At 36.5% G+C, this 17,165-nt stretch overlaps 1 protein-coding gene across 1 annotated transcript; it reads left to right on the top strand.

Moving 5' to 3' along the window:
- The first annotated feature begins 6,038 nt into the window (after window positions 1–6,038).
- Window positions 6,039–16,088, top strand: LOC146732711 (galactosylceramide sulfotransferase-like). Its single transcript, XM_085491799.1, has 3 exons — window positions 6,039–6,092; window positions 13,561–13,641; window positions 14,519–16,088. Exons 2-3 carry the CDS (start codon window positions 13,603–13,605, stop codon window positions 15,623–15,625), a joined length of 1,146 nt encoding a protein of 381 aa, XP_085347925.1. The 5' UTR covers window positions 6,039–6,092; window positions 13,561–13,602; the 3' UTR covers window positions 15,626–16,088.
- The last annotated feature ends 1,077 nt before the right edge of the window (window positions 16,089–17,165 follow it).

Raw genomic sequence — 17,165 nt, 5'->3', positions numbered from 1 at the left:
ATTGTTTAAATTACATATCTACAAAACAGATCAGTAAAAATCACCAAAATTAATAAGATTAAATAGCGCCCTCAAAGGTCAACTTTACTCACCTATGTATTATACTATCCTCAAGGTCCTTCATAAAATAAGGTAACACGAGTTGAACATTGTTGGCGGACAAGATACTAGGCCACACATTTTGATGGAGGAACACTTCAATGTTTGACAGGCATATTTATACTATTTAAAGTTGCATTTCTACTTTGCAAATATGTGAGGCACCCTTTACATGTTTAGACTGTTATTTAATAGCATAATTAAATGCAAAATATAAAGCGGGCGTCTTAAATTATGCACTTATTGATTGCTGCAGTTTATGCAGCTCTCTTGGTCGTGGTATACGTTGCGGGCGACCAGAGAGCTGCAGTTCCCTTCCCTAAAGAAATGCACAGATTTTTAAATATGCCAGTTATGTATCATTAAAATTGTGATTGTAATAAAATTACCTCGACTTGTAGGAAAAAATAGACAAATATGTTCTCAGAAATATATCTGTTACTGATTACAGCAAGCTTTAAGCAAATTTGCCCGTGTAAATGAGACTATTTCACGTTAAAACTGTGCCGAAGTGAAACCTCCGATTGAACGCCGCCATTTTGAAGCCGACCTCTATCACGTGACTTGGCTCTTTTAGTGACGAGTGTAATCACGTGACTACAGCAAACGACCATCGGCGCCTGTCTGGGACAGCGCTTCATGTGACGAAACAACGGCAGACGGCTTTTTATAATTTTAATTTCATTTCACCATTAAGTGACTCATCTTTTTTTGAAAAAAATCAAATAAAGTACATGTATTATTAAAAATATTTTTTCAAGCAGTTTTATTTATATATTGTGAAAAATCTAAAAATAATCTTGTAACTTGCCAAATAGTGTTACAAGTGACAGGAGCAGACAGCAGACAGCATGGAATTCACAAAGGACACAATTGTTGAGTCTTTTGACCAGAATCTGAAAGATATTTTTAAATTTGACCTAACAGCTCAACAAGTAGAAGGTACTACTTGTATTTTAAATAATATACACACATTGGCCATATTACCAACAGGGTATGGCAAAAGTATGATGTATATTTTACCACCAATGCTCCTCAATATTATGCGGAAAGAGACAACAAGCCAACGGGGTAATGGGTTTCAGTTTTAGAACATTCACTAATGCATTGTCAACAGTTTCTGAGGTTTTAAGTCTAGATGCAATGGATTGCCTGCGATACCCTTTAACTTTTTTCTGAAACTCATCTCCACAATGAATGCAAAAACCTGCCATTCTCAATTTTCAGCTAAAATGTCAACTGCGCATGCTTCGTCATTGTCATGTGATCAGGACACATGACAGAGGTCATCTTGAAATCCGTCGTTCAATCGATTAAATTACGTTCGGTCTAATTATACACAGAAATATATACTTTTCAAGAAGAAATAGTCCTTCATTTTCGGTCAGTAGATACCTAAGATGTTTGTGTTTGCAAGGATAACTTTTATTCGTTTTAAATTTCATTGAAATCGTTCGATAACATCAAAAATAGCGTGCGCCCCGGGATCCCGGGGCGGCGAACTGTGCGGTTCTCAATGGACGCGATCTGCAGCTCTATGGCCGCAACGTAATATCAAAATAGCTTAAGCGGCCAATAAGAGCTGCTAAACTGCAGCAAACTTATTGGCTATGAAAGTTTTGTTTTTGTTTTTGAAGGTCAGTTACAATATAGGTGTGTCCAGTACCCTCGACATAAAATGATCGGGAACGTATAATATAAATATGTCACTGCGTGGTTTCAAACATTACTGCAGCATACGCTTTACATCTATATACAGACAGCCTTTCAACCAACGGATCATTAGCATAAGATTAAGACGCCTCTATTTGGGTCAAGGTAATGTCAGGTCATACCTGAGCAAGTACTTATCTCGAAAACGTCAATGAGTGAATCGGACTAAGCCGTGCGTACGTAGTACAACAATTGTACGAATAGTTCTGTCAAATTATCTTACTTTATGCATTGATCTGCTGTTGGTCAAGCCAGCACTGTTTGTTCACCTCTATGTCATGTAGATAAATCAGATATAGCTTAGTTTGATTCGCTTTCCAGACCCGGGATCTCATTAGTGCCTTTCGTGTACCTGCTTCTACAATTCTGACATATCTCGTATATTTACTATTACCAATCAATAGTATCTTTATTGAACATTCACTATCATGAACACCAACTATGATCTGTTTGAAGTTGTTTTCAAAACATTTTTGTCACGTAACTCCAGTGACAGTCACCTTCAGTGGCGGATCCAGCAAAATGTATTGGGGGGGGGGGCATATACGAAGCGAAAATCGCAGAGAAGCTATGCGTAATCCAAATGATATGAATCGTCATGCGTTTTTTGGGGCGGGGTATGGCCCCCCCTCTGGATCCGCCACTGATCACCTTATTCAGGTAAAAGGAGAACACAATTATTCGGCTGAATGAGGTTTCTCTATTATTACTCTTCATTTAGTGCTCGTTCGACACGATAAAAATGGCTGCCATCTGGGCTACGTGTGGTCTGGAGCACGAAATCACAGCAAAAAGAACATCCAAGTAATCGTTCTTTTCGTGGCTTTCGCTTTACTGAGCGTTTAATAAACGTATTGATTGGCGGTATTTTCGATGGTGTGATGCAAGAAATATTCTTCTTTTTCACTTTTTATTTGCAATAGCGTTTGGTGTCGCACGTCTATAACCTTTCTGTGTCGATAAAATCCTTGTATCTAAAGTAAGCAAATGGATCAAAAGTGACTAAAATGCCATCACAAAGGCTAAAGATGAACACAAGAAGAGCTATGGATACACAGCTAAGTTACGCGCAGTTGTTTTTATAAACAATCATTTTGGTGTTTGGGGGCGACAATTTTTACATTTTTAGCGTTTACCTGTTCTTCCACTTTAAAGCCTTTAGAGGGGACTTCCTGTTACAACATTGGTTATAACGTGCAATAACACACCCACACAGCTACGAATTTGGATCCACGGCTGATTTTTCGTATACATAACGGTACACTTTATTCTATATAACAGCCCATATTTTTCAAGTAACATGTTTATTTTAAATTGAATGATTAGAAACATTGTATTGGTGTATTAGTGCATAACAATGGATTTTATGGCCATTCTTTTGAAATCGCTTATTCAAAACCTGTAAAAGATTGAGGCTCCTTTGTTAGCATTGGGATTAAGGGCCAAAGCCTGGAGGGCTCGTGTCCTATTAGTCTTGCGTTTTTCTTCAATTCTTCTCTCCTTTAGGATCCAAGGCTTTCGGGATTGTTTTCATCATCTCGCTTCAGAAAAGTGCTGAATGGATCTAAAGGGTTCTAATGTTTACTGGTGCACCTGACTTGATTTAACCAAAATACTCGTTATTTTGTATATCAAATGTGTGGCCAAAGCGTCTTATGAGAACAGTTTGATCAGTTAATGATTGCATCGATGTCTTGGATTTCGGACAAAAACGGCGCATATTTGTGGCTGTTGTTTCTAGATAGCGATTTAACTGACCAACTTCATGTGCACGTATGTGAAAGACACTTTACACGAAAAGAGCAGTCACCTTGTTTTGCTGACATTTTGGATTTTTTGCAAAATGACCGAAATTTATTGTGTTTACTTTAATGTAATAACTTCACAATGACTATATGCAGTTATGCTTATGGATGACGCTGCACAACAGACAACAATTTGTCACTTGAACTTGAATGCATACTATCCACATTTAATTCTTTCATATTTATTTTCGTTATACCCTATGAGAGACCTACTGAACAAAATGCCTTCAATTTTGCTATTGTGACAGGGAATAATATGAGCTAGCGGACTTTCAAAATTGTGATTGGTCACATCGTTCGACGAATATCGTTATTTGAAGTGATCAATTTCAGGGGTCTGAACAAGGAGATTTTGTTCATCATCGAAGAAAAAACTAGAAGTTGCAGAGCTGTGAACAAGGATGGCTAAGTATTTGATGCCCGCGTTTGACACAATGTTCGGCTGTGACTACAACGATATTAGACATTTTGCAGATGTAGAAAATCGGTATAGTTTTCGGTGTATGATTGTAATATGCACTCGTTCAACTGAGTTATTTTTAGACGCAAACGGAGTTAAACAAATAAAATTGCAGGTGATCCAATCACTGTAGTATAATACTTTGTTTGAAAGTTTTGCACCGCGTTTGATTTTATAACAACACAGAACTGATTCAGATTACCTAACAGAAACAAATAATTTATTGGAAAGGTAGTTTTGAATTAATTAATTAACCTAATTCCAGATCATGTCTAAATGACAAAAAAATAATGTCTGCAAATTAATAATTTTTTACTGATATTATGGATGTTTTGCACTATTCACATAAGTGCACCTATTGCGAAATACAATCACATACAAATATGCTATGTGGCATGAAATAATTTTTCGCAAAACTTACCAAATAAGTATATGTTATTCAAATGATTCTCGTGTTCAATCACATTTGTTGCATATTTGTTAAAATTGTGTATAATTCAAACGCAAAAATGATATAGCGACCATTTTGAAGATAGAATGACATTCTTGGGATATTTTCAACTTATTCAAGGATGTGTTCCGAGAATTTTTGTAAATATGTTATAGAAATAAGAAACTGTGAACGTTTGAACGTTGGCAGCATTGTTCCTAAATATTTGTATATAATTCTCAAATAATTCTGTGACAAACATGTTGTGTGGTCTATATAGAATCTGATTTTTTTCTTTTTAAATATGCTTTTTCCCAGCTGGTCATCTGTGATTTTATTATGATGATTCGTTCTTATGTAAACAGGAAAGTGGAAAATGTGTTCATTCAATCAAGTAATTCTGATATTTCAACACAATATCTTAGTTGTGCTTAGAAAGATTTCATTCACACTTGGTCATGCATTACATATTAGTTAATACACACAATATCGCACATATTCACATATTCACATAAATGACCATTTTACTATGCATAAAAATCAAGCATATTGTCGAACTAAAATAGAATCTTAGTTCTAGATATAAACATATTTTATTTTGATTTTGTACACTGTAATGCTCGCGATATGACCTTTATGTGCGTAACTGTGCTTGAAAACAAAATTACTAACTGCTGGACATATTCTTAACTAATGCTGTTTATCGTCATATCTCCGAGAATGACATGCATTGACTGAATTGATGTTTCAAACTTCACTTATACATGACACATCACAAGTCAATTAAGATGGCCGACATTTTGGGTTAAAAATGTATGGAGATCCTGAAAGTGAAATAATTATATTGAAATGTTTTCACATATAAATTAACAATAATATGTAAACGAAATCTACATTACAAGTATTACCATATGTTGACAGGAACTGTTCTTTGGAATGCTCAATCTAAAGCCAAAGTTGTTGCCGCCATTAAAAAAACCTGTACTTCCATCAACGTCAAACGTTGAAGTTCCTGTTGGATATCGAGATGCAATTTGGGCGTGGTTTGGCAAAAGTGGGTATGGTTTCTGAAAAAAGGGCGTATGTACCAAGTTTCATAAAAATCGGATAATTGGCTCTTGAGAAATCAGTGGACACGCTCGTACACAGACGCACAAACGTGAGTCAAAAATATATACTTCATGCAAGCCTTTCAACCAATTCATCGTTAGCATAAGAAAGAGCTGCCTCTTAAGTAAAGTTGGGACACTCATATTTTAACAGGGAGATAGGGTCATGTTTGAGTGTGTACTTGTGTTAATATCGAATCACTGAGTGAACCGGACTATGATGTACGTACATTGTAGTACGCCCGGGACTGAACTAGTTTTATAAACTTTATAATTGTCAAATTTACCGTACTCTTTGCATTGTTTCACTATCGGTCTCGCGTGCACTATCACTTTTTGACCACCTCCAATCTTGTTGGTTACAAAGTTTGACGTATTGTGTACGCGTGCTTTTGTCCTATGTTTACGTTTCGGCTACATTCCTTTAGATACGGGACTACTAACATCGGTTATTGTCGATCACAGCGAAAAACAAGGTAGGTTAAAGTTGGTTAAACTAAAATTCATGTCTATGTCATTTATTATTTTTCGAGAACAATGTGAACACACATTTCAGATATCAGGCGCGGATTTAGGGGGAGGCGCGCCAGGCGCGGGCTCTCATTAGTACGGCGACGACCGAGCTCGGTCAGATTTGATCTCAGTCAGTGGTTGAATTTGGCCAGTGGATTGGGTGTTAATGTTTCGGTGGGTGAGTGAGTGAGTGAGTGGGTTGGGTTGGGTATTAATGGGTATTAAGATAATTTTATCTGTAGTCGATGTTTTACTACAGACAGTAACGAGTCATATCACGGTAATATAAAATACTGTTTGATACAACAAACAGAGAGTGTTGATTTTAGTGACGTAGAAGCGCTGGTAAGCAATGCTTTTATTCGCTGAAATCGACAACATAACAACCATACGAGTTATTGAAATCAACAACATATCAGTGAAGCGGTGTCAGTGTCTATACTGTATAAAAATACACGAGACAAACAAACACGAAAGAAGATGATAATTATTGATCTCACACCACGGCGATTACTTCTGACCAAGTTCGACTGTTGTGACTTAATGGAGTTCAGCTGTATTCATTACTACCTCGGTACGGAGATCTATTGTTGATATCGACATACAAGAAAGACACCAAACACAAAATTATTGACGCGTATGTTACTTTTTACGCCGTTTCAAAGGCTAATAACAATATTATTATTATTATTATTATTATTAACGTCGTACATGGGTACAACGTTTTTTCACACAGAAATTACTTTTTGGCAATCCAGACAGCACAGTACTTCACCTCAACATGCTTCCAGCGTCAGAATAGCCTGAAACGTCACGTGTTTGCACTAAAACAAAGTTAGATATGGATCAATTGACTCATTTGCCGGGCCTCGTGGCTTCAATAGAGGACTGGACGTCTCGGTAATTTTGGTATTCTTCACCCGCTTATTGTGGACAGTCACGGTCACTTGTGAGAAGGCACGCGCTGCCGTAGCATAGTCACGGTAACCTATGTTGAATTATTAGTGATTCTGTTTGGACTTTCTACTCGAATAGTAATGAACATGCATGTAAAACACTTTGCTGTTAATTTTTTTAAACAAATCTTTTATGTTTATACTGCTGTTTTGCAGTTATACCGTTGTTTTGCCGATCAAGGTATAAGTTTTCGTAACAAAGTTCATGTTGGTAGCTCATTGTATGAAGGGGGCAACGGGGGGGGGATAGCTGTTACAGATTACGAAAAATAAAAAAGACATTTTAGGTTTTCACAGGAAATAAAATGAAAGTTACATTTACAGTAACAAATTGATTTTTACACTTTACAGATAAAGCAAATTTCTAATCACATTTCACATTTTTATAATATATTTAGTAAATTGAGAATTGCGTACGAATTACGACATTTAATGCGGAAAATATTTCATACGCTTACAAAATATAAGATATTTGTACAAATTACGGACGAATAAAATGACTGTTTATATTTTACATCTTGTCCATGTCTACGAATTTTTTATTTATTTAAATTACCTTATTGCGAAAATTGATTACAGCTTACGAAAATATCATTGCCGACCCTCTTGTATCGCCATATTTGTAAACATTTACGAATCCACGTTTTTGCATAGGGATTTAATACTCTCTGTACTAGTTTTTATGAAATCCCTGTCATTAGCGATGTTTTAGTGTTTAAAAAAAAACTGGAAAATTCTCAGAAGTTATCTTATTGGAAGTCCTTTAAAATACTTTAAAGCAAGGGAGTCGTCACCTGCGCATGTGTTAGATGGCCATAGCGTGTCATTGTTTAAACAAGCGTATACCCATGAGCCTTTGCGCTTTTAGCGTGTGTTTTTATCGTCGCTTGGAACTCAATTCTCGCGCGTGCGCAGGTGACGATCCTCCAGCTTATAGTACACTTGAACTAACGACCTTGGAGTTATATCCGAATGTGTTTGGGTTGTACTATTTCTTCGTAATTCTGTCATCAATAACAAAACTAATAACCTTCGTGATTTTCGGACATTCTGAATACGTACGTAATCCAAGTATAGCCAAAGTTGTTGCCGCCATTATAAAAGCCTGTACTTCCATCAACGTCAAACGTTGAAATTTCTGTTGGACATCGAGTTACAATTTGGGCGTGGTTTTGCAAAAGTGGGCGTGGTTTCTGAAAAACGGGCGTGGTCATTTTTTTAACTCGATGTTTTCCTAACTCGATGTTCGTAACTCTATGTCCGTAACTCGAACAATTCTGCATATCAGACATTGCGCATAATTAAAGCATATGAGTAAATTAGATTTACTACAGCATTTGTCATTTCTCCGTGTGTCTGCAGATAGCCGATGTCGAACCAAGTAGCATATCGTTGGAATAGAGAAAATAAAACTTAGAAGTAATACTAAAAGCGATTTCTAGATTCAACGACGAATTTGAAATGTCTGTTTTGTCCACTTCATATGAGGGGAAGCAAAATGTTCGCACTGCAACAACTTTGTTATCAGTGGTCTTGTTCAGTAGTTCAGTAGGTATTACAGGTGTACCACTGACCTACGATTGTTCATTTAATGTTGTATCTTAATTAATAACCACTGTAACACTGTCATCTTTGCCTGGACGCGCACTGCGATTTCAGCTTTGTGATTTAACGCTTGCCAAGTTGAAAATTTACCACAGTGAAGTATGGAAGTAACCAGCATGCAATGTAGAAGAAACTTTGTCATTTGTGACGGTGCAGACATTGAAGTACATTAAATATCGTTTCACGCCTCTACGCGGTATACCAATTTATTGTTGGCAAATATAAGTTTTCCATATTTAACACAATCCTGTCTTCGTTAAATGAATATAGTTTTCCCTCTGTTAAGAGTCAATTAAACAAATATAGAAACGCGAAGTGCCATGGGAACTATTTATGGAGAGAGGATGCATAAAGTCACGTGATGCCTGTAACTATAGCATATTAGGAATTATTATACATCTGTCACCGTAACGCCATAAGTTTCAGCGTGCCGTAACTTTGCAGTAATCATCCTACGATATAAGGAAATGCGAATTGCAAATATGGAATTTTTACGCGCGTAAGAGTCCTCTAATAATAAAAACAAACATGGCTGCCACCCGGGATTGACCGGACTCCACACAAAGAATTTCGCTGATTCTGTTCTAAACTTTTTGGATTTCGGCATTCCCATGATGTGTCCTTGAAAGGAAAAGATATATAATAATCAGGTTATTACGAGGATAACTCAAAGTATGCATTCAAACAGTACGTCGTCTCATCGACTTCCACTGCACGTTGGTCAATACTCCCGATGTGCTGTCTTCGCGCATACTTTGAGGTATTCTCGTTTATTATCATAGTATTGACATCGTTACATATTACAAAACAAGAGAAGTAAAAAAAAAGTTTGTACTGAAAGCATGAATATTGTATCTATTCTACTGCAGTATTTTGTTATGCATAATTTGCTAATATGTATTAAGTAATAACTAATCACATACACTTTTATAATGTATTGAGACCAAATTATCACTGTATATATTTATAAAAAAACACGCATGCAATATGTGCGCCTGTCACGATTAGTCATGGTTTTTGCTTGGATCATGAAGATCTCAATAAAGATAGAGGTCACTGTAGAAACCATGAAATTTAATCTTTCAAACACTAGAAGTCCGCAATAAATGCACAAATTCGGTTAAAATTTGCCAAAAAATGTCAACTAGAAATTGCCCAGTACGTTGTTTTCCCCATGTGGATGGATATCTGCTCTATGCGAGGAGATGTTATCCTATCTTTGTAGGCATATGTTATTCTATCAATGTGGGTATATGGTATCCTATATGTGAAGAGATGGCATTCTCTCTACATGAAAATATGTTAACCTCTTCATGTGAGGAGATGTTATCGTCTTATGTGAGGAGATGGTTTCCTATCTATGTAAGGAGATATTATCCTATCTATGTAATATGTGAGGCGATGGTATCCTTTCGATACGAGGAGATGCTATCTTCTCTATGTGAGCAGAGGTTATCCTATATAAGTGGGATGACATTCTATCTATATGAAAATATGTTAACCTCTTCATGTGAGGAGATGTTATTGTCTTATGTGAGGAGATGGTTTCCTATCTATGTAAGGAGATGGTATTCTTTCTATGTGAGATGTTATCCGCTCTATGTGAGATGTTATCCTATCTATGTTGCGAGATGGCATCCTCTCTATGTGAGAATATGCTATACTATCAATGTGGGGATATGTTACTCTATCGATGTGGGTATATGGTATCCTATATATGAAGAGATGACATTCTATCTATATGAATTGATATGTGAGGAGATGTTATCCTCTCTATGTTAGGAGATGGTATCCTCTATCCCAGGAAATATTATCCTCTTTATGTGAGATTGTATTATCCTATCCATGTGAGGAGATGGTGTCACAGTGTAAGGCCTGCTTATTGCAATTGAGACGGCCACCCACAGAACTCACACTAAACAGGGGGTTCTTTCACTGCTAGTATGAGGTAGACATGACAATAGTACTGGAAATGAAGTACACATACACCAAAATATCGAGTTAAAGCTCCTGGCTTTAATACCTCTCAAAATAATTACAAGAAATAAAGCACAGAAAAATATAATGAATAAAGTCACTAAAATAGGGGATTGCTTATAGAAGTGTGCATTGATGATAACTCACAGTTCCAGGATGTATTAATGGACGACAGTCAATGGCTTCTGCAACACAACAACGAATAAATACAGGAGTCTTGCTTGCAGTGGAACGCTGGCATTCTGGAGGGCACCGCTGAAAGCAGGAGATCGCAGAGCAGTTCATACAAGTCTCACATAATGATGGTTGTAGCCTGTATCACTTGTCAAACAATATCGTAGCAGAACACGCAGGAAAGCAAGTTGAAGTGACGGACACCAAGTTGAAATGATCGACCCAAAACTGTCCTGAGTCTATCCAATTTATAAGCATGATTCAGTGTCACCTCCTGGCTTTCCACTTAAGCCAATCAGAATGTAATCTCGCTAGCAGCTGGATCTCGCAGGCTACTCACCCTTTGTTGTTAATTACAAGCACACCTGGTAGAACTCACTGTCCTTCCAGAGTTGAAAACCTTTGACAGTTATCACAATGCACACCGTTTCTTCCCATGGCTCCATGTACACTTCAATTTGCAGGGTTTGAGATAATATGACAAAAACATGAAATAAAGGATGCAGACAGATGGTTTCCTCTTTATGTGAGATGTTATCTGCTCTATGTGAGATGTTATCCTATCTATGTGAGAAGATGTTATCCTCTATGCGAGAAGATGTTATCTTAACTAGGCGGGAATATATTATCCTATTCATGCGGGAAGATATTATCATTATGTTATCTTCTTTATGTGAGATTATATTATCCTATCTATGTAAGGAGATGTTATCCTGTCTATGTTGGAAAATATTATCCTTATTTTATCCTCTTTATGTGAGATTATATTATTTTATCTACGTAAGGAGATGGTTTCCTACCTATGTAAGGAGATGTTATCCTATCTATGTGGGAAAATATTATCCTTATGCTATCCTCTTTATGTGAGATTATATTACCCTCTTTATGTGAGATGTTATCCCCACATTGTGAGGAGATGTTATCCTCTCTATGCGGGAAAATATTATCCTCTCTATGTGAGGGAGATGTTATCCTATTTATGTGAGGAGATGTTATCCCCTCTATGTAATATGTGAAGAGATGGTATCCTCTCTATACGAGGAGATGCTATCCTCTCTATGTGAGCAGAGGTTACCCTATATATGTGGGAAGATATCATCCTCTCTATGTGAGAAGCTATTATTCTCTGTATGAGAGAAGATATTATCTCTCTAAGTGGGGAGATATTATCTTCTCTATGTGAGATGTTACCCCTTTTATGCGAGGAGTTGTTGTCCTATCTATTTGAGGAGATGTTGTCCTATCTATTTGAGGATATGTTATCCTATCTATTTGAGGAGATGTTATCCTATCTATTTGAGTAGGTAGTATCCTCTGTATGTGAGATGTTACCATATGTATGCGAGAAGATGTTATTTATCTATGTGGGGAAATGTTATCATCTCTATAAGAGATGTTATCCTATGTATGTGGGGAAACGTTATCCGCTATATGTGAGGAGATGTTATCCTCTCTATGTTAGGAGATGATATCCTCTCTATGTGGGGGAGATGGTATCCGCTATATGTGAGGAGATGTTATCCTTTCTATGCTAGGAGATGATATCCTCTCTTTGTGGGGAGATGTTATCTGCTATATGTGAGGAGATGATATCCTATCTATGTGGGGGATGTTATTTTGCTATGTGAGGAGATGATATCCTCTTTCTATGGGGAGATACTATCCATGCAAGGAGTCTTTGGCATCGCTATGTTTATTTTTCTTCTTACTGTTCTCAGTAATTCGGTAACAAGACACGAATGTTGGAATTCTTGTCAGATCATTTTAAAATTTGTAATAATATGAACAACAAACATGGTGAATTATGTAGGAAGTAGGAAGCCTAGGCAAGACAGGTGTTTATTTGCACCTGATGTACATGTTACTACTTTTAGTCATTGGTCATTCAACTTTTTTAATTACTAACATTTAACAAACTGTACTGCAGTATGGATTATGTAGTTGCAGCTATAACCAAACTATTATGTTATGAACCCTAACCCAACATTACCTACATAATCCACAAAGCCTACATGACCCAACCTTCGACATTTTGATCTCCAAAATTTAACTACGTTTAAACACCACAATCCCCGCGGATGTGTAGTTATATATAAAGTATTAAAAAATGGCATGGCAATAACATGTAGACTAAATAAAGTTTCTTATTTCCACTCACCAACCGATAAATGGTGGACGAGTTTTTTAAGGTCAAAATACAATAATTGATCAGGTGTCAGTTACGTGGTCATCACCCACCAATGGCATCATTAGATTCTCATTGTTAGTTCAACTTATCACATTTTTATTTCACAGTTCCGATGACATGAGAAGCAGAATACTTTGTCCGTGACCTTTCAAAAACAGTAGCATGTAGTATGATATTATAGTGAAAGTAACTACAGTAACAACCTCTAACACACAATTTGTTATCACCCGATTAGAGGGAATTATATAACGGAGAATATTAAAGGCAAATTATTGTGCATCAAGGCTGTCACCTTCAACACCTTAGAGAAGTTCAAGTTTATTCTGTTCCAAAATCTTGCAATAGAATAAATAAATCGATCGGAGACAACATCATTACAGTTTCCCCTTGGTCTATAGGTAACTATTGACTAGACAAAGGGATAATCGTCTGACTTTGGCATTTACACTGCCCGTACGACTAACTGTCGCCCTTTATAAGCTAAACATGTTTACATTTATAGTAATTGTCGAATTCTACTTATTTTTTTAGAAATTGATTGAGAAAACATAGGATACACATTGGTATTATAAGATGGGAAATACGTGGTACAATAAATGCTTTCAACTGACGGTAAGTAGGTATTATTTTAAATACAGCGAAACGCTCAAACTAGCACTTAAAACACAATCTCAATTAATATCAATTAAGAATACTTCATTCGTGGCTGCTTAGTATGTGTGAACTGACGGAGGACTTGAATTAGGTGACCTAATTAAGAAAGTAGTTACACAAGAATCGCCGGAGGTGTGGGAGAGTACCTTCAGGTAGATTAACTTCATTCCGATGTGATTGGCAAAGGATCTAAATTCATTATTTGACACATATGTCTGATTGGTATCAATCACTGCCAGATAAGTGATTACTGACATGCCAGAATTAACCTGCTGACATCTAGGCAAGTTTATTATAAAATGTTATGTCATGTGACTACGACCTAATTTGTCTTGCACTTGTTCAGGCCGATTATTTTGAATATTGCCTTCTATACACTCAAATTATTTGACACGTGTACAGCGTGGACACAAGGATCACAAACAATTGTACATATATGCGTATAATAAAATGACGCTTACATTATTAAAGAGCAATAGTTGTCGCGCCGCGCATGTGCAACATTTGCGTAGATCAACAATGATTTTCCCACAATCCGATGCGATCTTCTAATGGAAAGTACGAGTTTCACCCTGGGCGCGACTAGTAATAATTATTGCCGTCGATTTATTGCATGCCAATCGTCTACATAATTAACGCCTAGTAACGTATCGTTGATCTGCACAACAGTCACAGTCGCCATTTTTGTTTATACGAAAACCACATCTCGCGCATACGTTGCGCGACGACCACCGCCCTTTAATATAGTTTTTGTGGGTGATGTGCTTGCAAGTTAATTGTTTTGTTCTCGTGGCCATAAAGTTCTTTATAACACTAAATGGATTTCTTCTTACAGATACTGATGTCGTTACTACTTATAGCAACTATTTTTACATGGTACAGTCTATTTACACCCAAACCACTGCCAGTTAACGTATCACGTGATAGTAGATGGTTCACCACACAATCGGCATCAACGTGCCAACCAGCAGAGAATATGGTCTTTATAAAAACTCATAAAACAGGAAGCACTTCACTCCATTGCATCTTTTGTCGCTACGGATATGCAAATAAACTCTCATTCGTGTTTTCCACGCGTAATACAAAAAACGGACATATACGAAAAGTGCATCTCAATCAGTCGATAATACTGCCACCGATTGGTGGCATTGTTAATTCATCTTCAAAATACAATATACTTACTGGTCATGTGTCGTACAAGAGGGAAACAATAAACTCATTCATGGAGGTCAACCCTATTTATGTAACTATTTTACGAGAGCCAGCCGCACAAGTAGAGTCGCATATGAACTTTTTCAGGCATAGAAAACAAGTAATGGCGTCTATGCAAGCATTCCTTAAAAATCCGCGTACCTCTGGAGATGCGGAGAGCAGAAATAATCAGTTGAGAGAATTTGGATTGTCATTTGAATCAACACTCAATGAAACTATTGTGAATGAAACCATTATGAGACTGGACAAAGAATTCGAACTAGTTCTTATACTTGAATACTTTGACGAATCTCTGATTCTGTTGAAAAATTTGCTGTGTTGGGGTTTTCAAAACATACTGTATTTAGCACAAAATCAACGTACCACACGTGAAACCATCACAGATACATTTCGACACAACGTATATAGGTGGTCAAATGCAGATTATCTCTTTTACAATTATTTTAACAGAACATTGTGGAGAAAAATTCGACAATTTGGACCACGTTTTGAAGTCGAATTGGCACACTTTCGGGGTCTTTTAAAAGTGCATAACAACCAATGCAGACCGTTCCAAACAACTAGCTTTATAATTAGTAATAATTTGACACGACTTGTCTATAAAACTAGAAATAATACACAACTTTGCCAACAGTTGACATACAGTAACGGAGATTGGTATCGCCGTATTGCAGTCCGACAAGACCCTAACAAATTCGCCAACAAGTTTAAAATAGATGAGCAAATCTAAGAAAATAAGAAAATGTTTCGACAATTATATGATCGATTTTCGACGTTTTTTGATTATATTTTCTGTTCTGAACATTTTTTGTTTTGATCATTTTCTTTAGATTTGGTCTTTTTAAGTTTTGATCAATTTCTGTTTCATTTTTTGCTTTGAGCATTTTCTGGTCTTTTATATTTTTTGCTTTGAGCATTTGCATAATTTATGCATATAACTACCCAGACATTATCGCATGTTGTCGTTTATTGTTTAATATAGTACTGTACATGTTTTTTCAAACATTCACAAAAGTTTTTAAGCTAGGATCCAAATGAGCTCTTTCAGGTCGCCAACTATTTGGACAGCCATATTATTTTCTGGCGCATGGTTATTACTTACTATACTTCTGCAAAATGTCGTTTAATAACATCTCCTGCTTTATGCCTTTAGCTGTATTTTGGTAATAAATGTTTGAATATGTACATTATAATTTTAAATGTGGTGAAATTATTGCCCAAAAATAAATATCACACACGTATCCCCACAGTGTGACGTCATCACTTGATGGAACTATTTTCAGTAAACAAAATATGATTTTGAAACAAGTGACTACTTTAATTATAGAATAAATAAATGTGTATGCTAATGAACTAATAAAACCAATGATTTGAAGGAAAAGTGTGGCATTCTATTTTAAAATGCTCATGTAGATTTAGCGCGAAATATATATATTCTTTGTCATATGGCGGATGTGAATTTTGATCTCCTAGGAAATAGCTAAGTTGCAGAACTGTAAGAACTGGCAGACCAGCTCGCTCAGAATAATGCGAATGAAGGTCAAATTCAAGGTAACAAAGACGGGAAAACCAAGTTTCCTAGCGATATGCGACATTCTTAGACATCGACAAGTTTGAACTGATCCACCACCACCACCACAAAAAATACAGTTAACTAGTTCATGAAATGGTTGAAAAGTACACATTCAACTGAAGTTCGGCAGATACACAAATGACCCTAGATGTACTTGATGACTATCTTAGTAGATTTTACTCCGGTGTCCGAAAATAAGATGGTTCTAGCAACGAACTTAATACACAACTAGACTGTCGACAGTCGGTCGTACCTAATATTAATCTGTTATTATTAATAAATATTGTGTATAAAAGTAATAAGAGTGAATAAATTGCGAGCATCGGGAAAGGAAGTATGGAGTGCCGTTAGACACGACCGACTGTCCGGTTCTGCAATTCACTGGTAAGATTTCTTACCAGGTTCGGGTACTTTCATATGCAAATGATAGTCCCTGTTTTTTGGCAGAGTCGACGCTCTCAGTCCACATTTTCTGCACGCATACGAACTGACAAGATGTAGATCGATCGTCTCTGCCACAACAAATTCGATTTTCTTCTTATGTCGTAGTTTTGTTGATCGCGAAATAGTCTCTTCCGGTTTTCTATATTTTCTATTTAAGCGAAGGTCTGATTCCACATAATAGGCACTCCCATTGTACCCGGCCTACAAACTAAGTTCATTGTGTTTATTTGCACCTCTATGCTAGGAAATACAA

Source organism: Saccoglossus kowalevskii, chromosome 17 (genome assembly GCF_978046115.1).
Source record: "Saccoglossus kowalevskii chromosome 17, keSacKowa6.1, whole genome shotgun sequence".
NCBI classification, from domain to species: Eukaryota; Metazoa; Hemichordata; class Enteropneusta; family Harrimaniidae; genus Saccoglossus; species Saccoglossus kowalevskii.
The sequence above is the reverse complement of the archived record's forward strand: the minus strand, read 5'-3'. Positions and strand labels throughout refer to the sequence as shown.

Excerpts from the sequence above, each read along its gene's own strand:
- LOC146732711 (XM_085491799.1), top strand. The coding sequence starts at position 13,603 with ATGGGAAATACGTGGTACAATAAATGCTTTCAACTGACG. Across the intron at positions 13,642-14,518 it reads ATAAATGCTTTCAACTGACG|ATACTGATGTCGTTACTACT; the intron begins GTAAGTAGGTAT and ends TTCTTCTTACAG.